Source organism: Schistocerca piceifrons, chromosome 3 (assembly GCF_021461385.2).
Source record: "Schistocerca piceifrons isolate TAMUIC-IGC-003096 chromosome 3, iqSchPice1.1, whole genome shotgun sequence".
NCBI classification, from domain to species: Eukaryota; Metazoa; Arthropoda; class Insecta; order Orthoptera; family Acrididae; genus Schistocerca; species Schistocerca piceifrons.
In genome coordinates, this window is record NC_060140.1 from 948,837,889 (window position 1) to 948,864,573 (window position 26,685).

At 40.6% G+C, this 26,685-nt stretch overlaps 1 protein-coding gene across 1 annotated transcript in view; it reads left to right on the forward strand.

Moving 5' to 3' along the window:
- The first annotated feature begins 6,065 nt into the window (after positions 1–6,065).
- Positions 6,066–26,685, forward strand: part of LOC124789260 (carcinine transporter-like) — an 83,739-nt gene continuing 63,119 nt past the window's right edge. Inside the window, exons 1-2 of the mRNA XM_047256557.1 lie at positions 6,066–6,164; positions 14,537–14,796. Of these exons, the coding sequence (XP_047112513.1) occupies positions 6,066–6,164; positions 14,537–14,796 (359 nt within the window). The remainder of the gene's footprint in view (positions 6,165–14,536; positions 14,797–26,685) is intronic.

Sequence of the window (26,685 nt, forward strand, 5' to 3'; positions counted from 1 at the left end):
TACGTGAAAAAGACATATTTTTGAGAAGTTCTGGGATGCTTGCAAAGATTTTCCTAATTTACGAGTGTGCTGCTTAACCTGTTCCATAATGAATCGGTGTCTGTGATTTAGAGTTACTGCAAATAAGTAACAAATGGTCTCACATTGTTCTCTATTTTAATAGGAGTGTATATTGCCCGCATTTATCGTACATTGCTGCCGTATTATCTCAGCGGCCATAACGCAAAAAACGTTGAAGAGAAACAATAAAACTTGTACCAATTTTTCAGTTGTTGAATAGAAACAATAAAACTTGTACCATTTCAGTTGTGGAAGATATCTCGTTTTTGGCTATAAATCACTTTAGTTCCAAAACGCCACTGGGAAAACTTGTAGCATATCAGACGCACAAATTAAAAGAGAATCGGCAATCCTAGCATAAAGTTATTTGTTTATTATTCTGCAAAACACTGCACCAGGCATAAGTTATTTGTTTACTGTTCCTTAAGATATTGCAGCAGGTATAATACAGCCTCACTGTGTTTGCTGAGTTGACGGCTGGAAATCGCCCTCACTAACTGCCAGGTGTTCACAGGCTACTTTGGATGGGTGTGTTGGGAGGGCTGCCAAGAGTTGTGTATCAGAAACACCAAAGGTATCTGAAGTACCTCTGCTGTGCATATTGTCTCTCCTGGTGTAAATACAGCACGCATCACTAAGCGGCTCTGCGAATTGAGTCTTATGATATACTTATAAGCAGTTGGTAGTCCTTAAACAATTCGGAATTTCTCTCCCACTCTTCACCCAGTTTGATGTTTTATCCATTGCGTCTTCAATTACTTGACTCTGTTACTTGCTTAGATTAGGAACGTTTTAGGTCAGAGGTCCTCCACCTCGCTTAAGGTTGTGACAAGAGAGGCGGCCCTGTACTCCAAAAATATAAAAGAATTTCTTTTCAGAAAAGAGGTCAGCCACTTCTCACGAAACTCTAAGTTGTTTATATATTGCTGACTTCTTGGAGTACGAGGTTTTGGCCCAAAACAAACCTCCTGTGAAGCCTGCTTGAACCCGATACCATGATACCTCTTCTTGTAAGAATTACTACGCTCTCCAAGCGATCTTTCCGACACGAACTTCAAGCCGGATGCCTGCTTGTTCAACTGGGATTGTTTCAAGTAATCTTGTACTGGGTCTATTATCCATAAGCCGTTCAAGTAGCTTGTAGGTCACACTTAGCAGGGCCATTCTTCGATAACTCTTAGGGTTATCAGCTGATTTGCCAGGTTTTAGGTACTATTGAGGTTATCTTCGAGCATTTAGATTCTTGCGGTATGTTATAAAATCAAAGCATAGAAAGCAAAAGACCACAGAGCAGTAAGTTGATGCAGTCTTTCTCCAGTATAGTTAGTGAAGCACCTATCGCTTATGTGTGGGTTTATGTTTTTATTGTACTGTAATGCTCGTTACTACGCTTTTGTTCATGTTTTTGCAGCCCACTTAAAATCAGTTCACATCATATCTTTGTGTACTCTAAGGCTGGCAGATTTACTGCATATTGTTCGTCAAGTTATACGCCATCAGCGCATACTACCACTTGCGGCGTGGCGGGGTCGGTCGTCTGCGTTTTTGTTAACGCTATCGCTCAGTCCAGCTACCTCGATAGGATTCTCGCCGATGTCCCTTCACTTCTAACATTCTGCGTGGTGTCTGTTTGTTTTATATCGTGTCTCCCTACCACTTTCGCGCAACGACGCTCTGAGCGTGTTTTTTAGGGAATTGACTAGTTTGAACCTGGGACCTGTTGCTGGTAGGGAGACGCCAGACCACACATGACATGTAGAATTCAGAAGAGTTCAGTGAGACTAGCGATGATATAACCAAATACTTAATGATTTCAGCGTCAGCTCCACTGCACTCCCTGTAAAAGAATCTTAATACTAACTAAATGTAGTGGAAGGGGTTCAAGGTTATTTTTAGTTAGCTGGTAAAATAACGTCGAAAAAGCAGTTAAGTTTACCATTGGAAATTTTATTCTACTCACAAAACATTGTTTATAAATTGCACTATTGATAAAAGGAAATGTTTTAATACAGGATGGTAAAAACCAACTGCGTTCAACAAAAATGTGAACGAATATTCCCTGAATGGGTTTCCAAGTTCTACAATGGATCGAAGGATGACCTATGCCATATCACATCTATAATCTAGGTTTAAATTAAGTTTCACAAAAGAGAAAACTATCAAAATGGTCTACAGTGACCCTCAATTATCTTTAATTACTTATCTAACTTGTCGTAAATTACAGTGGCTGATGTGGCTTCTCAATAACTATATAACAGAAAAATCATCGCGTTTCAGATTTTTACTTCAAGTGGCAAATGTTAACACCATGAGCTTTAATTGACGATCGACACTAGTATTACGCAAAAAGGGGGGGGTGTAGCAGATGAGACTTCTGCAGTTCTGAGTGAAGCTTTATGCGCTGTTATGCGGCATCGCATGCGTTCATTACCTTGTCGGTGTTCGTCAGGGGGCGGTGGGCAGCACAGCTCCGCTCAGCTCGCCGTCTCGGAAGCAACTCTCCCCTAACTTCTCCTTACTACAATTTACCGAAATTGGTTTAAAAAAACTACCTGGCTGTGTTTTCATCTGACCAATCAGGGTCTCAATGTTAACCTTAAACTCCGCCTACAAAAATTCTGTCTATCCAATGAGAAATGTTATACTTTTCCTGGTGGAGCAATGTTTTCAAAGTTTGCAACATAACAGAGACGCGAAAAAGTCTCACGCTAAAACTTGCAGCGGGTGTGGTCCTCTAGTGTTATCGTAAGATCTATACTGTTCTTCTGGAGGGCTCTATCTTTTAACATGGGCTGGGGGGTGGTCCTAGTGTAACAGAGACGCGAAAAAGTCTCACACTAGAACTTGCGGCTGGGGGGTGGCCCTTTTTGTGTTATCGTAAGATCTATACTGTTCTTCTGGAGGGCTCTATCTTTTAACATGGGCTGGGGGGTGGTCCTGACGTAACAAAGACGCGAAAAAGTCTCACGCCAAAACTTGCAGCTGGGGTGGTCCTAGTGGTTAGCTGGCGACGTGGGTGTCCAGTTTGTCCCTTATCGTAGGGCCTTCTAGCTTAACACGGTTCTGCTCTCGGCTTCTGCTCTCGTTTCTCCCCTCGGAACTGTGTCTGTCTCACGGTGGGAATGTATGACATGCATTTAGGCATCTTGTGTTAGTCTGTGGTATTCCATTTGCTCACTCGTAACTCGTATTACTTTGGTTAATTTAATGACACGATTTATTCGGAGCTATGTGACATACTACTGGATTTGCTTATCATGTCAGGGTTTTCATGGAAGGTGTTGGATTCGCCTGGCATCTTACACAATCTGTGGTAGCAGACGCGTGCTAGGCAGTGTAAAGCAGCCATGATGAAACCACCACCTAATACGTACCACACAGAGGCCTCGTAACTCTAGCTGAAAGTCAGTTCCTGAAAGGCCATGATTAAAAAATCGGACGTTCGGGATCTTCAGTCTACTTGCAGAAAAGCGTTTAAAATTAGATTAGCTCTGCTTTTTATTCATATTGAAACACATGAAATGGCTATCAAGTCCATATTTAATATGGTAAAACGTTATCATTCAAAGTTCACTGTCTTTATAACAAATATTCACTCGGAAAACAGCCAGAATTTAGTAAGTCCCACCCGACTAATTATCAGGTTCTATCAGTCACAGACCCACCACTATCGCGAGTTAAACATTCGGTCGTTTCAGTGCTCTTCTTCGTAAGAGGCGTTCGCTAAAATATTCCGTACAGAGTACGAAACACGCCACGCGAAGTTGTTACTACGACCAGAAAGTTCACACGCTCATATCTCTCAAAGTATTTGATTTAGAAACACCAAACCTTCATCATATTGTTCGTAGTTCCAGTCGTGTCGATCACGATATGTTTGAACCGAAATTAGATCACTATTTCCTCATATTACAGAGTATTTTTATGGAGCGATCTGACATCGTGTTATCCATAGACCGTCTAGCAAGCGACTCACTCTCGAGGTACTCTCCTCTCTGCACACTCCTCTTTTCGCGTGGGAACGGCGTGATTCTGATCGGTTGTTGATCTAAATAACCAATCAGAACGTTCCTTCCAGATCATTATCGTGTCAAATCTTGCCTTATCCCATCACTAATTCGATAGTAATTAATGTCAGCAAAACTTCAAATTCTTGTATTTTGTTTAATCAAAATAAACGAAGTGCGAAATATTCTTCAAATTGATAAATAAACTTATTAGGCCTCTAACTTAACAAATCTGTATTTGCAATTCGAGTGTTAGCAGACATAGGCGACATAACAATTAAAAAGCTTGCATACTTTGCCTACTTTCATTCCATAATGTCATATGGTATAATATTTTGGGGTAACTCTTCAAGTCTAACAAAAGTTTTCAGAGTCCAAAAGCGTGTAATACGTATTATTTGTGGAGTAAATTCACGGACGTCCTGTAGAAACCTCTTCAAAGAACTGTGTATACCAACTACTGCCTCTCAGTATATTTACTCCTTAATGAAATTTGTCCTAAATAACATATCTCTTTTTGCAACAAACAGCTCAGTTCATACATACAATACCAGGAACAAAAATGATCTGCACAAGGACTTAAAAGCACTCACTTTAATTCAAAAAGGGTTCCACTACTCAGGAACACTCATCTTCAATAATTTACCAGCAAACATAAAAAATTTAGTTACAAATAAAGATCAGTTTAAAAGGAGCGTGAAAGACTTACTAGTGACCAACTCCTTCTACTCCATTGACGAATTTTTTAATAGAAATGATGTACTCATAATATTAGTATCGTTATTTCAGCTTAAAAATGATGTATATACTCATACTATTTGTATTGTTATTTCAGCTTAAAAAAAAATTGACTTGTTCCACATCCACGAGGATCTCCTCAGCACGGATCTACGGAACGAAAAACTAATCTAATCTAATCTGGCTACTTCTATACAAAAGCAAGCACACACCGACATACACCACCTGAATCGTGGTTGCAACATAACTTTCCCACGGTTCGTTATTACAAGGTTTTATGTAAAATGAAATATTAAATTTTAATGCATGTCCCACATACACTCTCTCAATCATTCTCACGCATTCACACGGCAAAATATAATCAAATAATAAGTTTGACCGATTTTTATATTACGTAATGCACAGTGACTAAAGTTTTTTTTTAAAAAAATCCTAATTAATTGATTTTTATGCACTGCTAACTTTGGAATGGCTTCAAATGATAATGAAAGTCAATCTGTTATTGTTCCTAACTTGGTTTTAAAAAATAAGTGTAGGTTTTAGGACTCTTAGGTAATTCTCTTTTTCTTCAGAACTATAATAAATAAAAATCTGAAATTTTGACAGCATCATTCTATTAACAAAAGGCTGTGTACTAAATTCGAACAACTTCGGATAGTAACTAATATGGATTATTTAGATTCGTAGAGGGTATGAATCTTCATATCGACTGAATGTTACGCTATGCAGTTCCTACGTCAGGCGGCGTCAGCTGTACTGTGAGCAAAGAAAAAAAAAAGGAACCATAGCCATCCTGCAGCTACCGTACTACACGACTGCGTGCTTTACTGCAACGAACGTCATCTCGTAGAAACTTGCTGAGTTACGCACTACCGCATTCTTTGGAGCTGTCATTATCGACGGTGACTGTACATTGTCCGCCAGACACCCACGGAAGTTAACGTATGTACTTTCACTTAAGGGGTCAGCAGGTTCCTTGAACAAAATATACATTGGTAAATGCTCGAGCTATTCAAACTCAATATTGGCCTCCAAATTCCTGTTCACATACAACGTAGCACAATCGCTACACTTGTAACCACTTTCGTGTTGTCAACACATGTCTCCTTCCAAGGCTGGTTGATTTAGCACTATTAACCAAAAAGAATCGCTAAAATGCTCACTTAAAGAAGAAGCAGCAGAGGAAAATAATAGTTCCACACTAAGCCAGGTACAGACACATTAAATTGTGAACTGTCTCTGCGTCGTGAGTCTACGAACATGTGGAACAATGCGTATGTGTACGACTGGAAGCTCAAACTGGGGAAAGTTGGATCAAGGCAGACAATGATGACGGAGCCCGCTGTTAATGGTTGCTGTGTATCTGAGGAAGGGATGGACAGTTCGCTATTCGAAACGGAAAACGCTCTACGTTAAACATCGTGAGATCACTGATCTGAGTAATAGGCCCAGTTGTAAAGTTCCTTAACCCAAATGTTGTGTGCCCTTGTGCGTTGATCTTAGTAAAATGAGTTCTCTCTTTGAGACGCTATTGCAGCAATACGTTTTATAAACCAGTATCATGTGGGAAGACAGGCATTGCCCAAAACGACAGCTGTTTCAGCAAATAAAGCTATTGATTCTTCAGCTATCGACGACCTCAAAAAAATTACATTATTCCAGTGAAAAAAATCCATAGTTACTTGCATATCGTGGTATGTAAGAAAGATTGGAATATTAAAAACATGGAAACATACTGCCCTCTTTGCATGTTATCATTTTCTAACATCTAGTTTTGATGGTTCAAATCGTTTACGAAATACGATGGATGTTACGAACATTTTATTCTGTCTTTATCATTTGCTTGTGTAATCAGTTCTCACTGTGCTACCTATAAACCATTTTCTGAAGACTGTAAATAGATATAGCTCCTTTTCCAAATTTAAAGAATTATTCAATATCTTAGCTACATTTTGCAAGGAGCGGTGTATGATCACTGTGCACCAAAACCAAACTCATAGCGAGCAGCTCAATTTTATAGGCAATTCATCACGAAGCACCATGGAGCCATCACCAGCTTGCACAGTGTCTTATTCACAACTCGGTTCATGGCTTCTTGTGGTCTGTGGCACTCTCGAAACCTACCACCTCAAATCTGGACTCATCTGACCAGACCATGGTTTTCCAGTCGTCCAGGGTCCAAACGATATTTCGCCGCACTGTACTAACAGGTACGTTCGCCGTACGTACCACATTCACTTCTGCGGTACTTTCACGGAATGTTCGTTGCCTGTTAGCACTGACAATGCTACGCAAACGCCACTGCTCTGGGTCTTTAAGTTAAGGCCGCCGGCCACTGCATTGTACGTGGTGAGAGGTAATCCACAGATATACAGAAAACAGGGGAAACGCAGTGCAAATGTGGAATATGTGGGTGGAGGCGACTAGATGCAGTCGAGTACAGTGCTCTACTACGCGTCCCGATCCCAAATATGGTGGATTTGCGCTAGGTGTTGGCAGCTGTACTACGAGGATCACTCCAAAAGATGCACACTATTTTTTTTAAATCCATCTTTTATTCTACATGTTTGAAAGTTTTACAGTGTGTAGATACATCCTTTAGGAACCATATTTTCATTTCTCCACATAATTTCCATCCCTCTCAACTGCCTTACGCCATCTTGGAACCAGCGCCTGTATACCCGCACGGTAATATTCTGGAGCAACCTGTTGGAGCCACTGTTTGGCAGCGTGCACAAGGGAGTCATCATCTTCAAACCTCGTTCCACGAAGAGAGTCTTTCAGTTTCTGGAAGAGATGATAGTCGGATGGAGCCAGGTCAGGACTGTAAGGCGGGTGTTTCAGTGTTGTCCATCCGAGTTTTGTGATCGCTTCCATGGTTTTTTGACTGATATGTGGCCGTGCATTGTCGTGCAACAGCAAAACATCCTGCTTTTGCCGATGTGGTCGAACACGACTCAGTCGAGCTTGATGATTCTTCAGTGTCGTCACATATGCATAAGAATTTATGGTGGTTCCACTTGGCATGATGTCCACAAGCAAGAGTCCTTCGGAATCGAAAAACACCGTAGCCCTAACTTTTACAGCAGAAGTTGCGGTTTTGAATTTTTTTTTTTTTCCTTGGGTGAATTTGCATGATGCCACTCCATTGATTGCCTCTCCGTCTCTGGTAAAAAATGATGGAGCCATGTTTCGTCACCCCTCACAATTCGTCCAAGAAATTCGTCTCCACCATTCTCGTACTGTTCCAAAAGTTCGCTGCATACCATTTTTCTTGTTTCTTTGTGAGCTACTGTCAACATCCTGGGAATTCACCTGGCACAAACCTTTCTTAACGCCAACACTTTCAGTATTCTGCAAACACTTCCTTCCCCTATCCCAACGTAGCGTGACAATTCGTTCACTGTGATGCGTCTGTCAGCAGTCACCAATTCGTTAACTCTCTGTGTGCAGTACGAGGCCTGCCGCTGTGAGGACAATTCCCAACATTGCCGTGGCGGCTTTCATCACGTAACCTGCTTGCCCACCGACTAACTGTACTACGATCGACAGCAGCATCTCCATACACCTTTTTTAACCTCTTGTGGATGTTTCCCACTGTCTCGTTTTCACACTACAGGAATTCTATGACAGCACGTTGTTTCTGACGAACGTCAAGTGTAGCAGCCATCTTTAAGACATGCTGTGACGGCGCCACTCACGGGAACAGGTTGAACTAAGTTTGAAAACATGCGGGAAGGATGTGTCTACACACTGTAAAACTTTCACACATGCGGAATGAAAACTGTATTTTTACAAAAATAGTGTGCATTTACAAGCAGCTTTAGAACACGGAACGAGAAGTTATGTCATGAGAGCGTGGGTAGATGTGACATAAAAAAATCGATAGAATTGCGAAAAATGATGGAAAATACGTATAAATTGAGGGAAAATAAGCTGAAATGCGGGGAAATAGAGAAAGTAATTGCGTGTCTGCTAGTTGACGCAGAACAATTCTTGTTAAAGGGGACAAGTATGCGACAACAATAGGAATCCGAGAAAACGTCGATATGGAAGCGAAAGGAACCAGGGAAACAGTTACTTTTTTCCACCGAGGCAGCATTCTACTGTATGTCTATTGAGGTAACAGTGATACACGCGAGTTGCTTCTGTATTTGACGCTTTTAAGGAAAACAGAAACCGTTTGCCTCTAAACTGACATACATCTTCGTTAAAGGATAACAGAGAGTGGACGGGGTGATCGATAGAGATGGAGCTGTAACGAGGTACGATTTAATGGGAGACTGATGGTGCATTGTAGAGGGAGAGGGATATGTTGGCGCAGGCCATTTGGCCATTTATTCCCCAGTTCTGTCAGGATGTATCAGTCGCGTGGCACAGCCTGCATTCGAATCGAATACAACCACGTGTTCTATATTTGACTTAGGGCAACGTCTACTTGCGATCGTTAACAGCAAACCTCTCCGTCATCAGTGGGCTTCCATCTCATGTGTGATGAAACGTGACCATCCTGTTTCGACACATTCCTCTAAACGAACGAAGATTTATGCGATGTACTCCATTCCCTTGTCGCATCTTGGGTATAAAATCGGGACTTTAGTTTTACAACTAAGATGATTCTAAGTTAGCGATAGGTGTTCGTGAGACACTGCAATCCGCATGTAGACATCTGCTTGACAGATGTCCTGTTTACAGAGTTAGTGGAGGCATGATGCGTAATTTCACATGTCGGGCGCCGCTGCTATGCGTTTATCTATTTCCTTGTAAGAGGTATTCTCCATTACTAACATCATTTTATATAGGACTGATGCGAGCATAGTATAATTTCTGAACATTGATCGGATATGAACAGTGGACGCTATACATCTCTGGAGAGCTACATTTTGCATGTATCACACCCAGCCACTGTTTTAAGGAAGTAGTTTTTTCGTTTTACAGTTTGTTACCATAGTTTATCTTAGAGGAACCTGCAAGAAGGATGTATGTCATGCGCTTGAGATATATTTCTTACACTGGAATATTAACAGCGCTATACAGTACATGTTTGTGTTGCGTCATGTGCAAAGGAAATGACTATGTCCAGTCGCAAGGAAGGTATGGATTTCACATGGAATACTGTGATAGCAAAGGGGAGAGTATGTCAAGTCATTGGACCTGTACAGATATTTCTATTTCCAGAGCCACAGCCATCAGCAGGGAATATTTCCGATACTTCACTCATTGTTGAATGTCATACAACTGAGGTGACAATAGCAACATTCAATTGTAAGTACAGCGATCAAATATATAAGCGACCAATTTCCTAGGACGATGATTCTGCCTATGCATGCTTAGCGTGCAGCGCCGGTGGCATGTGGTGGTAATGATTAATGTTTCCCATTAACAGCAGGAGCTGCCGAAATAGAAAGGCCTATTGGGATGCAGGAACGTAGTTGAATGAACCGATTCGTCCTCTAGACGACCAAATAGCGAACTAATACTTACTATGTGTTGGGCAACTTTCGTAATTGCATGGCAATTTTAGAAGATTCGATATGGACATGTGTTTGCGATGGACCATTATTCTCTCCCATGTAAATTGTCTGAGTGACTGCTTCTTCACATTTCCCATCTTTATTTGGTTGAGAGAAGATCGATTGTGTTGTGTGTTGAGTGCATCTAGCAGGAGAAAGACGGGTGGAGGACACGTTTGCTGGTTCTCTAGACATGAGAAACACCTTAGTTGATTTTGTAAATTACAGTGATGATTTGGAATCTGTTAAATCACCGACATCGGTATTCACGAGTGAAAATATCAGTTTCGTCATTTGGTTCCGAGTTTTCACGTAAAGGTCTTAACAGACGGGATAAGTTTCTAGTTACTCAATGGCTCACAATGATTTCTTACTCAGGGGAAAATTGTGTGACCTGGGTGGTGGAAGCTATGCATGGAATGCACTGACACAAACCCCGACTTGGCAGTTTGAATATATAAAAGGTGCCATTGTGTGTTGGCTGGATTTACAAGTATCGAAAGTACAAAAAGTTTTCGTGTAAGTGGTGAAATCGATAAACTGAAAAGACTCTAGGGCTTTTTAAAATTATAATTACATCCTTTACTCATCGACAAGTATGTGATGGCAGGAAGCTTTTTGCAGTGTGAAAACGACACCCAGCTGGTGCAAGTGTGGACGTATCATTATTTTTCTATACACCTATAACTGATAATCAAAAATGTTATGCTGCTGCTTGAACATAAAGAGAGTGTGGCTTATGTTCCAACATATCACCAGATGTTTGTGGGACGTAATCAAACTACTATCTATGTAAAAGAAAATTTTGTATGTCTAGTCGTAAGGGAAGGACGCATTCAACATGGTGAATTGTGATTTCAATGCACTGAGGAGTACATCCGAACGTAAGTGGTGATAGATTCATTCCGTAAACAGCTGCACAATATAGCAATGCAAGTGTTCAACTGGATCTGCTATAGTGTACAAACAGGACACGTAATATGGTTGTGACAATACATCCCCTCATCTGCATCCTTAAGCATACCCTCGCATTTTCATCGTTGTTCTATCGATAGTGATGTTGAATTCAGTACACCAACCCACAATGGTGGTGTCTTTCCAAGCATTACGCCTGCAGGTGCGGTATTCATTACCGCATAGTGCCGGATGTCTGTCCTTCATAACAGTTGTTTGAGAGAATCTTGGCAGGATGCAGCTGCTTCCAGAAGCACTGATTCAAAGACTTTGTCACATACTTTCCTAGGACTGACGGGAATAGAGACATATAGCCGGTGTGAGTGTAGGCATACCATAACTTTTTCGGGTGCTGTACAGATATAAATGGTAACTGCACTGTTTGTGTATAATGTGTACATATTGCAGTGTAATGTTCTGTGGCTTATGTTGGACATGACCAGAGAAAATAAGTGGTGTCCTATCATGAGGGACCATAGATTCAGCACATCCATAGCTGCAAGGTTATGAGAGATTTTTATGTGGAAAATTATGTGCCCTATAGATACTCAGATTCGTTCCAGTACCACAGCCATCAAGAGGAGACATTGCCGGTACATCTATCGGTGTCAGACTGTAGCAGCAATCGTAATATTTAATTGTAGTTACACTGGTAAATATGTTCCTGGTTCCCAATATTCTTGTGAGTCTTGTATGTATTTGATGATCTGTAGACAACTTTTGTGACGTTTAACTGTCAGTGCAATATGGCGATGTGTACAAAATAGTTTTTTGACACTGAAAGTCTTGTCTGCAGGAAACAATGGTGGGCAGTGCTCCCACACTGGCAGGAGCAGCGGTTTGATGGATAAATTCAGCGATAGATGGGCTGTCCCATAAGGATTGCAAGGAAAAATACACCCTGTGCTATTCTGAGAAGCACTGCAACATCTCTCTCGACACTGAACCCGCACCGCAGCTATGTGTCATCACGGCGGCAATGGTGCCTAGGTGAACACGTATTTTGACAGGTATTTCTCGGGTGTCATGCATGAAAGAGATGCGGCCTTCTCGTGCTTGAGGGACCCGAATGGACACCTGTGCGTGGCTTGGCAGCTGATTGCTGTATCGTCACTTCGTGGGGGCTGCTGGTGCACCCTGACCTTGGCGTCGCCGTCGGGCTGTGGGGTGTGTTTTTTATTAGAGATCTTTTCTTTAAACTATATTCCATCGATTTCACAGACTAATAGGATGCCACGAATTAAAAAAACTACCCCATACATGTGAAGAATATCGATTTAATTAATTTGCATAAATTTTTATATCAACGTAGTATTAGCAGTACAATAGTGAAGGGGAGGATGTGTGTGAGTGGGCGACATGGAGCAGAACAGCAGGTTAAGTGCAGAACACTACATTAATTTGAATAAGTTTTATGTAAAATGCAGTACAATAGTTTAAGGGGGTTGGTGACAAAGAAGAATGCGCCATAAATGGGGTTCAAAACCATCTGAAATTCGAAAAGTGTATCAGAAAATGGTGGGAGGACATGAATAATTACTTAATTTGGTATCAAGGGCGGTACAAGAGTTTAAGGAAATGAGGGTGATATGGAAAACCACTAAACATAACAATAGGTTAAGTGCTGACAAAGGTTAAGGCACCTAGAGTACAGTGCTGAACATTAGGTTATGCAACATGTTTGCCCCATGTAATTGCTTCTTACAAGACCTACATGTTACCAAACACAAGAGAATGATGAGCAAGAGAAATCCATCCCCCACAAACTGAATGCTTTGTAAATAAATAATATATCCTTTAATTTCCTGTTATGAGATACTTCCTCTCCACCAATTTCCATATATTCCATACACAGCAATCTATTTCTGGACAAATTCTTTAACTAAATAAATTAACTACATTCCATACACTGCCATAAATAATTAAATAATATTCTATACATTTTCTAAAGTGTTTAAACAATATTCCACACACTGCAACACATTCCCTCAAAATGACCGATCAACTTAGTCTCTTTTCCTGCCGATTTCTGGGAGAGATGTTGGGAGGGGAGGGAGCTTACCAGAGGGGGAGAAGTTAATTAATAGATTAGTTTAATTAAGTAGTCAGTCAAATTGATAAGAGTGAGAGGCGCTATCCAATAACTCAGACCTGAAAGTGTACCTGTAGCAGCGAGGGTGAGGTTTCCTGAGGAGGGACGGGAGTTAGAGGGGGCAGGGAAGCAATAGGTTAAGTTCCTGTCAATCAAAATGAATGATCCTTTAAGTAGAACAATAGGTTAAGTACCTGTCACTCAAAGGAGAACGATAGGTTTGCCCCTGAGTGCATAACTGCCTCTCAGGTAGGCAACCCGCGCTAACAAAATGTGCTGATGGCTGCTTTGCTCTACTACTCAAATGTACTGTTCACTAATGAGGTTTCACTTCAACATGCTATAAGTTACTACAGCATTAGGAGACTATTGTAAATGGTGAAGGAGAATTTATTATTGATGACTGAAGTCTCTGTTATATGTATCTGTTGTGTTCATTAAAGTTACAGAAAAATGCTATGAACTTATGCATCAACCTAATAGCTGCTTGCATGAGGGCCAGAGGTGGACCAACGTGATATTGAAGCATCCAGTTTCTCATGACCTGTTTGCTTGCAGTCAGCACATGTACACCATACCTATTAATTTCCATCCCATTGGGTTATTTCTCCGTGGTGCATCATTTCTTCATTTTCTTTTCTTTTTTTCGTCCTAGAGTGTATTGCTGCACAGTCGTTGTTATTCTCGAAATAGTAACGACATAACACTGAACTCACAGAGCATATACGCTACTGGATGTACTAGTAATATCTCAAACACCCAATACCGACACAAGTTAATCACATGCACATAGGAATTGAATTCAACAAACAAAGAAACCACGAATTGTAAGAGAAAACAGCAATAAAATGGACTGAGCGATTATACACAAAAACAAAAAACTTAAATAAATAAACTGATTGAAATATTTCGGAATAAATTAGGGTCAATGAGACTGGTAACTTTTGCTGCTGTGGTAATTGGAACCAGGACCAGATAGCTCTACAGACACAAAAAACTATTGCCCACATGCTCTACCAGCAGACTATGGCACTCGCTGCCTGATGCTGCAGGTAAATAAGTTTTGTAGGCACAAACAAAAAACAAATGTCTGCCTGTCTTGCTGGGGACTCATTACCGTTCCCTGTCAGTGAGGTTGATAGTAACACCGCTGCTTCGTTATTCATTTTCAGGAGAAGGCTGGAATCCCAGAATGCAATTCAAAAACAAAGGCTTCTCCAGCATTCGAGGAGGTCCTGGACGCCATTGGGTCCCGGGGGAAGTTCCAGACGAGGCTGAACATCGTCTTCGTTTGCTTTGCCTCATGCTTCGACCTGATGAGCGTCAACATGTTCTACCTGGCTATGCAGACTCCTGATCACTGGTGCTACGTCCCTGGCAGGGAGCTTTCCAACCTTTCAGTTGAGCAGTGGAAGAACCTCACCATACCGAGGTTTGTAGTGGTAAATATTTTAGCTTTCATCGATCGAATGTTACGTCGGTTCTTGTTAGAATCTTTAATACTTTATGGATGAAAACACACGCGATACTTGTGTAATATTATATAGTATTTATTATTTATTTCACAAATCGTTTTTTGCCTTTTATGAAATCATCAGGTACAAAGGTATGTGGTGCAGTGAAGTTTTATTGGACATTTTAAACTAGAATATCTGCAGAGTATCTCAATTTCCAGAGATGAAAAATGTTAACGTTAAGTTTAAGAGTAAAACAAGAGGGACGGTTTCAGTGTAAATGCGGTATAAGATTATTTAACTGAGATAAAATAAAGGAAGGAAGACGAACATTTTTCAAGTAAATTAAATTAATGAACATATGTCCATCACACCAAGCTTAGTACTGAATGACCAGGTGCAGCTCCCTTACTCGCCACTACTAACTGCAGATGTTCCTCATAACCCCATCCAGGCCACGTGGTAAATTCCTCCCCTTACTCACGCACCCCATTTTCCTCTATTCCAGTTACTATAATTTCTTATGTTGTGTGAAAAAATACATTGTGTAATCACACATGACTGGCTCACCTGCTTAATTTCTCTAATACAACATATCTGTTTGTAATGTAGGAGCTATAAAGACAAAATTATTTTTTTCAGCCACATCTTTGGAATATGTAAACAAATTTTACTCTTGAATTTATTTTCTTCTATGAACAACTGTTGTAATTTGTATATAGCTAATGTGTAACATGTTTTACCTTGGTTAAATGGTCGTACATAGCATTTACACTGAAATAATCCCTGATGTTTTATTCCTAAACCTAACTTCGGATACGGAGATAATCTGTAGATGCACCAGTTTAAAGTATTTGATGCAACAAAATTTCACTGTATCACATACTTTAACTTTGTACCTGATGCTCACGTAACAGCCAAAAACCGGTTTGAGAAATAAGTAATGAATGTTGTAGGAGTTACGGTTGAATGACACACTGTAAAAGGAAGGTTTGGATACAGATCTTTCGCCTAGTTCTTCACACAACAGTGTAGTGTGTAAAATGAAAACAGCAGACAGAAAGTGGGAACATTAATCTCCAAATTTAAAAATAAGTTCAGCCGTAAGGATACTTCTAATGTAACATTGTCTGACCATCGTACGCACAAAAATAAGCACTACCAGTACTGAAAAGGAGTTTAGGCCATTCATTACGAAGACTGCTCCAGAAAAATTTCTATTACAAACAACTTTATGCGGAGGGTAACTATAGCTCAGACTCGTTGTATAATAACAATACTCAACACTCAATAACAATTCAAATTATCACAAAAATTATAACAATTAAGAAGTCAAGAATGGTGGGGTATTTCCAAAAACCACAGATCTGTATCAAGGTGATTTATTCTTACCCTTTCAAAATTTCGCTCAGTGATTTGTATTCTTCCCAGATGAACTTGAAATGCGTCTACACTGACGTGAAACCGGTAGCTGCGAATAAAGCACTTTTCATACTGCTATGCGGCTTCTGGAAACACCTCATCGTTCTTGACTTTTTAATTGTTATAATTTTTTTGATACCTAATTCGAATGGTTATTGAATGTTGACTGTTGTTATTGTTATTCACAAATTCCTATTAGCTTTTATACCGAATACGCTGTGCAAAGTGCTCCTTTTTAAACCTTATCTTTACCAAGAATCTCTCAGTTAGAAAACAGCTGCGCAGAATCTATATCTCCATTCATACTCTGCAAACCACTGTGAAGCGCACGGTTGTACAACATGTTAAGATGTTTTCGTTTTCCCCTCACGGGAAAGTGATTGCCTAGTTGTCTCTCTGCTCGCTGTAACTAGTCTTCTTTTGTCTTCGAAGTACAACATATATAGGAGGTATGGTACATTCCTTGGTTTGTCGGTTAATAATAGTTCTTGAAACATAGTAAATAGGATGTAGAGGTATAGTTGGGTTTTATCTTGAAGCATTTTGTAAGCAGCCTGTGACGGGGTTCGGGGATGGGTTGCGTGCGAGGGTTGGTGGAGTTAAACAAACACAGACAATCCTCATACGACTATACACCACGTTACGTAGCACATGCACATGGCCACAATATTCTATGACTGAGCGCCTAGACCTCACGTACCTATCTCCTGTCTGCGCTTGTTCTCTTTTTGTTCCAACCACCAGCTAAAGATTAATCTGAATTGTTTATTTACTAATTAGCTGCAGGTTGGGGGAGCATACACGCGGCTAGAACCACAAACATCTGGTAAAGACTCACATTTGTTCCACCAGTGCAACGTGGGCTGCACTGATCACACAAATGGTGCAAATAAGTGCGTGCATGACACCTGGCATTTTTCAGAGAGTAATTTCTAGGGTTCTGTTGGTCACAGAGACAAGGGGTCAAGTGTTCTGGATAACCTTAGGCCTAGAGACCATTTGCATACTTTCGGAATAACGGGCATGCTGTCACTTCTTGTTTTTATTTCCGGTTTGGCCATTTGAGGACAACGTTAATTCGCGTCAGTTTCTTTTCTTCTGGGCTTTCTCATTGTCCAATACTCTTTCATTCTCGTGCTTTGAAACCTTCTTCGCTCTTCTGACTTTGCTGTGGGTCTAGTTCCGTCTTCGAAACCTGCGGAAGCCTAGATTTTTTATTTAAAAATTACTCTTTTGTATTACCTGTTTCCTGTATTCCTATTTCTTCTAGACGCCTTTGCACCTCTTGGACCCAGTGTACTTCGGTTGTCTTGCCCACCAGAAACAGTATTATTTGCTGTGTTAACCTCCCATCGTCCATTCTGAGGATGTGTCCAAAGATCAGACTCCTCCTTTCGCTGCTGATGTCCGAGATTCTCTCTACCTTGGTGTATAGTTCTTGGTTCTCTCGTCTTCTAAATTGACTACCTTGTGTTCTTCGAGGTCGCACTGTCCTCCTGAGAATTTTTCGTTCCACGCGTTCTAGTCTCTTACGTACTCCTGTTCTTACTAGGTTAAGAATTTCTGCTGCATGTAAGACTATTCTACAGTACAGAGTCAAAATTTAAACAATACACATTTCCTCCAGCCCAGGAAAACTGAACATATCGGTTGGTTCTTATGCATTAGGTGTGGTCTAGGGTGGACCTTAAGAGGCTTAGAAAGCACCATTTGTTCATGGGCAGTTCCTGAGAAAATCTAAAAGAAAAAAAATATCATTTTTGGGTGTCAAAAGCACCAATTGTGGCGATATCGACTTCCATAATTTCTATTAACGGCAAATAGTCGAATTTTTATCATATGTTTTTAAGATGATGTTATTCAGGAACCTTGCAGTTTTCTTCAGTATCACAACCATTAGCAAGATCCAGAGATTCAAAGTTACCGTACTTGCGCTTGTAAAATATGGAGGTAATGTCTCTTGTGAGGCATAAATGTAGCTTTAACTCACGTAGTTAACACATGGAAAAAAACTCTAGGATCACCACAAGGGTTCTGAGGTCACAAAACAATGTTTTTAGCCAGCATTTTTCCGCCAACAAAACTTTGTGACGCCTTGTCTCAGGGAAAACAACACTTCACGCCTGTACAAATACGCCCAAAGTGTTACTGCAATGACAAAAATTGGCTGAAAAGAAAACCCCGAAACATTGCAAGTAAAATATTTCTAATAACATTTTTTCTATTTTAAGATACCATGAGCCAGACATTTCGGTGATCTGCTATAAATGCGCAAAGAATCCAAGAAAAATGTCAAACTATTTTGTGTTAAACTTATATCATGCTTTCTCATTGTCTATATGTGTCAAAGTATCTAAATTTGTCGAATTACACACATCAAAAAAAGTTTTCATCACCTCGGTTCCCAGAGTTCCACAATCTGTACAGAAAATTGGAATAGAGGTCAACATAAACATCATGTCCGCCCTTTTTATTGCTCATTGAAACCACACATTGCATGTTGTACTGCCATACAGCGAGACCTTCAGAGGTGGTTGTCCAGATTGCTGTACACACAGATACCTCTAATACCCGGTATTGAACATGGTGGCATTGCTCTCAGGGTTCCCCCGAGCCATAATTCGTAGGTAGTGGTCATCGACTGCTGTAGTAGCCCTTGGGCGGCCTGAGCGAGGCATGTCATCGACAGTTCCTGCCTCTCTGTATCTCCCCCATGACCGAACAACATCGCTTTGGTTCACTCCGAGATGCCTGGACACTTCCATTGTTAAGAGCCCTCCCTGGCACAAAGTAACAATGCGGACGCGATCGAATCGCCTTATTGACCGTCTAGCCATGGTTGAACTATATGCAACACGAGCCCGGTACCTCCTTCCTGGTGGAATGTCTGGAACTGATCGGCTGTTGGACCCCCTGCGCCTAATAGGCGCTGCTGATGCGTGCTTGTTTACATCTTTGGACGGGTTTAGTGGAATCTCTGAACAGTCAAAGGGACTGTGTCTGTGATACAATCTCCACAGTCAACGTCTATCTTCAGGAGTTCTGGGAACCAGGGTGACGCAAAGCTTTTTGTTGTGTGTATATCAATGAACTGTCAAAGGTTCACTGACCTCTGGAACTGGTTTTATATAACCAGCATACCTTGCTCTCACAGGGAATAGAAGGGTGCTAGAGGAGAAATACTCCTGTCGGAGCACAAACGAGGCGGCTATGTTCCTCTTTAAAAGACTTTGACAGAAGATGTGCGATACCAGTCATCTCAAACGTCATTCCGCCATCAAAAATTTTGGCATGCTGACATATTCGCGCTTTTTTCTGCTGAAACAGAGTATCAGGCAAACAGTGACGGTGGGAGAGAGACGAGGCAGTGTCGGTGAGAGAGAAAGAGAGAGGAGCCAGTGACGGTGGGAAAGAGAAAGTGATAGTGTAAGAGAAAGAGAGGTGGACGAAGACAATAACAGTGGCATCAAAAGAGAGAGGAGAGAGGCAGTGTCAGTAAAAACAGAGAGCGATTGGATAGAGATAGAAGCAGTGGGAGAAGAAGAGAAAGAAGACACTGGAAATGAAAAATACAGATGAGCGGAGACCATACATAGGCGTGGGGATGTGAACACTTTCAGACCAGCGGACTTTTAACACGCATGTACGGGCGACGGCGCATTTTGGACCGAAATTTTAAACACGTTAGTATAGGGTTTCGTTAGACCCCTGAAATTATTGAGCTGTCGGAGTATGGCGGGGACAGTTGCAGGGAGAAAGAAAGAAAAATGGATACAGTCTAACTGATGATGATGATGATGATGATGAAGATGATGATGATTTTTGGTTTGTGGAGCGCTCAACTGTGCGGTTATCAGCGCCTGTACAAATTCCCAATCTTTACTCAGTCCAATCTCGCCACTTGTATGAATGATGATGAAATGATGAGGACTACGCAAACACCCAGTCCCTGGGCGGAGAAAATCCCCAACTCTTCCGGGAATCTAACCTGGGACCCCGTGATCTAGCAGTGCTAGCCACTAGACCATGGGCTGCGTATAGTGTAACTGAGCGAGGAGACAGTGGCAGCAGGGTATACTGTAAACCAATGGCTGAAAAGGGAGACAATGTGAGAGACGTATGTAGACTGTGGCAGTGAGAGGGAGATGCTAAGTATGAAGGCTTAACTTTAAAGACAGACTGTGTAAGACGATTTAGAACGCTCTGTGTTAAAAGAGCGCGAAAACGTCCACATGCGTGGAAAACGGAATGAGGATTGAGGTAACTGGTTTCCCACATTTCTGTCAGAGTGTTTTAAAGAGGATCGTATTCGTCTTTTCTTGTGCTCCGACAGGAGCGTTTACATAATTAATATTTCTGCCACACGGTGTACTTGCAGTACAGTATACCCTATAGTTGTACTGCACAGCCTCTCTATTCGACTACTAGTTCCGTAAACAAGCAAAATCGCTGTCGACACATTTCTCGCCATTAATGTTAATTCATCCAAAGTGTTCAGCTAATGTTTTTTACGAGTTCACACACAACCGTTTCGCGGCGTGGCTGGCTGTTGATCTATCGATGCGATATGCGAACGAAAGTGTCCACTCGTAAACTTCAGTTACACAGATGACAAGTTCCCCTCAATCGGAATAATCATCGAATCATGATCAAGTGCATGCTTGCTGATTCCGTAACAGTGGCGACGCGGCTGGCTGTTACCTTGACGATGTGGCACAGGACTGTGCAACTCGCGCCTTTCATAATACTTCGCTGGTACTGTTGAAAAAACTGTAAAACACACGGCCTTTACGGTGAAAGCCTTGACCATATCTCACCAAAGTGCTGGAATTTCCGTTTTCGCACGCCACGACTCCGGCACTATGTGTAGCGTCCGCCGTTAAGGCACTAACTAGAGCACTGTATAGTATAAACTAAACAATCCACCATTTTGAATACCACGTTGAAGGTACTCGTTTAAAACTCTAATCTTAAATTCATCAAATGTACATTCCTTGCGCAGATAATATTACAGCGTAGTAAATGTATTCGCTCAGATTTGACTTTAAGAGGCAAGCAAATTAAAGTAGGTGATTAGACGAGTATTTCGAGATATGATACGTTCACTTACGTTCCACGCAAATCATACTACATATTTACCAAATACTGTTGAAATACGTCTCCAGTATCGTATTTTCTGGTTTATATGTGGTATATCCACGTAAGTTTACGCTAAGTAAGAGTTGCATTCGTAAACAGTTACGGAATAACGTTAAAATGGAACACAACAGTCATAAAAACTGCGGATAAATTCTAGTGTCTGATTCCACTCGTCAGCTATGAGCAATGACGTCATACCAGAGGCAAGGATGCTAGACAAAGGCAATATTTGAAAGCAGCGGATGATATTCCTAAACAAAGGAGTGTAGCATACGATGAAATTAGTCACAGTTCACGCTGTCATTTAGTTATTCGCGAATTACATTGAAACGAACTGGAGATAATAGAGGTAAATAAGAGCAAAACCAAAGAGAAATATTTATGCTTGAAATAAATTACCGTCGTAATTTATGCGAGAAAGAAAAACACAGAGAACCTTTAAATAAAATTCATTAAGCATAGCGCGTGATGAAGTCGTAAAATTATAAAATGGCGTTAATTTATAACAATAATTATTGAATCAAAGGGGACTACCACTGGCAAGTGGGGGTTTTGGGCGGGGAGAAAGTAAAATGTAATACGGCTACGGGAAAATGAAGTAAATAATAACATCTGTGAAACAGTAGCACACTGGCACACTGGCACAATAATCCTAAAACAAAAGACAGTACACAAATAACAAAATTCACAAAACGTAAGAAGTATTGGAATCGATAACTAGAACTGACCCATATACATTAATTCTAGTTTCCAATTCCAATATTAGTTACTTTTTCGCAGGAGTTCAGAGAGCAATTACAAATACAGAGATACTATTACATTTCAGTACACACACCCGCTGCAAAAACGATCTAAATAATCAACAGTGCAATAGCTGGAATCAGTAACTGGAACTGAGCTCTTATATAGTATAATTATAGTCACCGATTCCAGTATTTGTCAGTTTTCCCAGTAGTTTAGAGAGCAATTACAAACATAGAAATCCTATTACATTTCAGTGTACGCACCTGCTGGAAAAACGATCTAAATAACGAACCATGGAAATATTGGAATCGATAACTAGAATTGACCTATACAGGAGGTCAGTTCTTGTTACCGATTCCAACCATTCGATGGTTCATAATTTTGGGCACGTTTGCAGTAAGTGCGTGAACTCGGTTTTGTAGGATTTGTAGAGAGCTCTTATTGATCTCTGGACTGCGGTGAAAAAGTAAAAAATAGTGAAGAGAGTAGTACCGAATGTAAGGAACATGTAGCACTGTAATACAAACACTTGTTGCAAAAATGGCCTAAATAACAAACCGTGGATTCTTTGGAATCGGGAACTAGAAATGAGCGATATAGCTTAATTCTAGTTACCGGTTCCAACATTTGTTACTTTTTTAAGTTTCCATTACTTGTGTACTGGCGTTTCTTTTAGGATTTCTGTGTCGGTTTCTCCACATTTCAGGCTCCTGTTCTTTTTTTTATTTTTCATATACGTTATTATTTATTTCATGTTTCCCGTTGTTGTGTTACATTTTAATGTCTTCCAACCCCTAAACCCCCACTTTCCCGCAGTAGTCTTGTTAATTCCATAATTATTTGATAATAAATTAACGCTATTTCGCAATATCACGACTTCAGAAAGTGATATACTGTAATGGATTTACAGGTTCTCTGTACTTTACTTTTCTCACTCACATAAATTACAATAATAATTTATTTCAGACAAGTGTGCTCCTCTTGTTCTATTCTTATTCGCTTTCATTACCTTCACAGCTTTTCGACATAATTCATGGCTGAGTAATTAGTCATGTCAACTGTGATTGTAATTTTATCGTATGCTACATTCGTTTGTTTACGAATATGATAGTTGCTTTCAAAGATTGCCCCCGTGTAGAGTCTTTGTCTTAGGCATGACGTCATTGCTCAAGGCCGACGGGTGACATCAGACATTAGAATTAATCCAAAATTTCATGTCAGCACAAGAGGAAATTGCATGAGTACCCAAAGTATATTACTGATGCGAATTGTATTGAGTATTTCAAAAGCTTTCAAAGAAATCTGTCAGAAATTACTTAAAAAGTAAAAAAAAAACTGCAAATATTTTGTTATTACCAACAAGCTGCGATAAAGCATTATTAATTTACTCTTTCTATAAAATTAACAGCTCCTTAGGATGAACTGTGGTTTTATACAGTTGTAAATAAAATCAAGAAAAGTAGCTTACTTTAAACTTACAATATTACGTCATGTTATGTAAACATAATCTGCAGCAAGATAACTAAACACACATCTTACAAATATAATTTCATGACCACCGGTCTGTAGCACATCTATTTTTAAAACAAAGAAAAAAGCATTTTACTTACATTATACAAGTAGCCGCTCGATTTTGTTGTTCAATCTTTACGCCTTGAATTGACAAGCCACCTTTTACGCCGATCTATATCTGAAGGAAACCGATAAAACTTATAGCGACCATTTCTGCTATTATTTGAGCAATTTGGAGATGCACACTCAGCTGTTTGACGCTGTGGAACAATAAAATTAAGCAGTGTTCGTTGATTCACTTTCCTACGCCACGCGAAGCACACAACACTGTCTTCGGATTGGGATTCAAAATAGCGAATTGTTCAGCTCTGTATATCCAGTGCTTTATCTCTAACAATGACGTCACTCTCCGCGCTGGCGCCGGCCGCGGTAGTTTGGCGGTTCTAGGCGCTCAGTCCGGAAACGCGCGACCGCTACGGTCGCAGGTCGCAGGTTCGAATCCTGCCTCGGACATGAGTGTGTGTGATGTCCTTAGCTTAGTTAGGTTTAAGTAGTTCTAAGTTCTAGCAGACTGATGACCTCAGAAGTTAAGTCCCATAGTGCTCAGAGACATTTGAACCATTTCTCGGCGCTGGCAAGTGAGTCGACAATCTATACTGCGATGGGGCGGGCAACGATATTACAGTCTGTCAGTTCAGGTTTTTCAGCATCTCAATGACGATGTCGGATGACCCATTGGTCAAACAAACCTGTGACCATTTGCGCTGCCCTATTTCCTTACATTTGATAACACCTGTAGTCATATTTCGTATAGGTCCTACTCAGTTGAACAATATTCTGGACGTACGAATGTTTTGTAAGCAGTCTCATTTGTATCCCCGTTGAATCTTCCCAGTATCATACGAATGAACCAATGTACACCACCTGCTTCACATACGACTGAGGTTTTGATGTCATTCCATTTGTATTTATTTGTACTGTAGTCGTAGGATTGGACTATTTGCGTTTTGTGAAAAGCAAAAATTTACATTTCTTTACCTTTAAAGGAAGTTGTTAGCCCTTGCACGGCCTTGAAATCTTATCAAGCTCTGACTAGGGATAGTGGTTATCGAAATAACCGGTTTTCGATTATTTCGGTTTTTTCCACGCAGTTTAACCTATTAAAACCGCTGAAAATAACCGGCTTCTGAAATAACCGATTTTCGGTATTTTATTCCTATTGTTTCCTGTAATAAATGTAGATATCGAACTAAGGTTAGATGGGTAGATCACATAACTAATGAGGAGGTACTGAATAGGATTGGGGAGAAGAGGAGTTTCTGGCACAACCTGACTAGAAGAAGGGATCGGTTGGTAGGACATGTTTTGAGGCATCAAGGGATCACCAATTTAGTATTGGAGGGCAGCGTGGAGGGTAAAATTCATAGATGGGGACCAAGAGATGAATACACTAAGCAGATTCAGAGGGATGTAGGTTGCAGTAGGTACTGGGAGATGAAGAAGCTTGCACAGGATAGAGTAGCATGGAGTGCTGCATCAAACCAGTCTCAGGACTGAAGACCACAACAACAACAACATCGAACTAAGATTGAGAAATTTTGACGTTTTCCAAAATAACCAATATTCCAAACCAGTGCAAATTGTGCGAATAAAAATTACTCCATTTTTAAAAATGTTTATTTAAAAACAAAAAATTTTAGCACTGCTTCTATGGCTAACAGATATTTCGATTTTTTTACTCGGTTATTAGTGAAAAATAAAAAACGCCTGTTATAACAGAGACCAAAGAAATACCAAAAAATACTGGTTATCCAAAACTAAAATACCGGGATCGGTTTTAACTGGTCTGTTTGTCCCATACCTAGCTCTGACTGTTCGTGCAGTTTTTTTCATTACAGATAAACGAATCACTTACAAAAGATGTGAAGTTACTATTTATATTGTCTTCCAGGTCGCGAATATATTGTGCAAATGGCAGCAGATAATTCAGAGGGTGTGGAGTTAAATGGATATATTAAGATATTAGGGTATGCAGATGATCTAAACATCATTAGCGATAGGAAAGAATCTGTAACAGCAAATGCGAATGCATTAATCAAGGCTAGTGAAGATGTAGGTCTAAGGATAAGTTAAGACAAAACTAAATACCTGGTTACTATTAGAATGCCAACAGCAGTAGATCATGAAATGTTAAGAGTTGGAGACATGCAGTTTGAAAAAGAGAACACATTTAAGTATCTAGGCGTGGACATTACTTCGAGAAATGAGATTGAATCAGAAATGAAGAAGAGATTACGAGCTGGAAATGCGTGCTACTTCTCACTGAATAGATTACTTTCATCACGGATATTGTCTAGGAATTTAAAGATTAGTATATACAAAACTATTATTCCACCAGTTATGCTGTATGGGTGTGAGACTTGATCTCTCACTGTGCAAAATGAAAAGCCGTCTCGAGTATTTGAAAACAAAATTTTGAGGAAAATAGACCAGCGAATGAATTTCTGTGCTGTACGTGGAGGTACAGGCTTGTTCGGATGGAAAAGCGATGTCAAAGGTTTGTGGTCTGTGATGATGGTAAAGTGACGACCATACAAGAAATCATGAAACTTAGTAACACCAAATACGAGAGCCAATGCTTCTTTCTCGATCTGTGAATAATTTCTTTGCGCAGACGAGAGCAATTTGGACGCAAAGGCAATAGGGCGATCGTGCGATCCATCTTTGTGCGCAAGCACAGCACCGATCCCGAATTCCGATGCATCTACCATCAACAAAAGGGGTTTCTGGGGATAGAATGGCGTAAGGCAAGTATTGGGAAGCAACGCCGATTTCAACTGGCGAAAGGCGCGTTCGCATTCCGTCGTCCAGACCAACGGAACACCTTTACGGCGTAAGCGATGAAGCGGAGCTTAAATGGAAGGGGCGTGGCGCACTATTTATGGGGGTAATTGATTTTTCCCAGCACACTCTGCAGCTGCTTCAAATTCTGCGGCGAAGGCAAGTCTTGTATGGCACGGAGGTGCTCGGGACTGGGATGTATGCCTTGG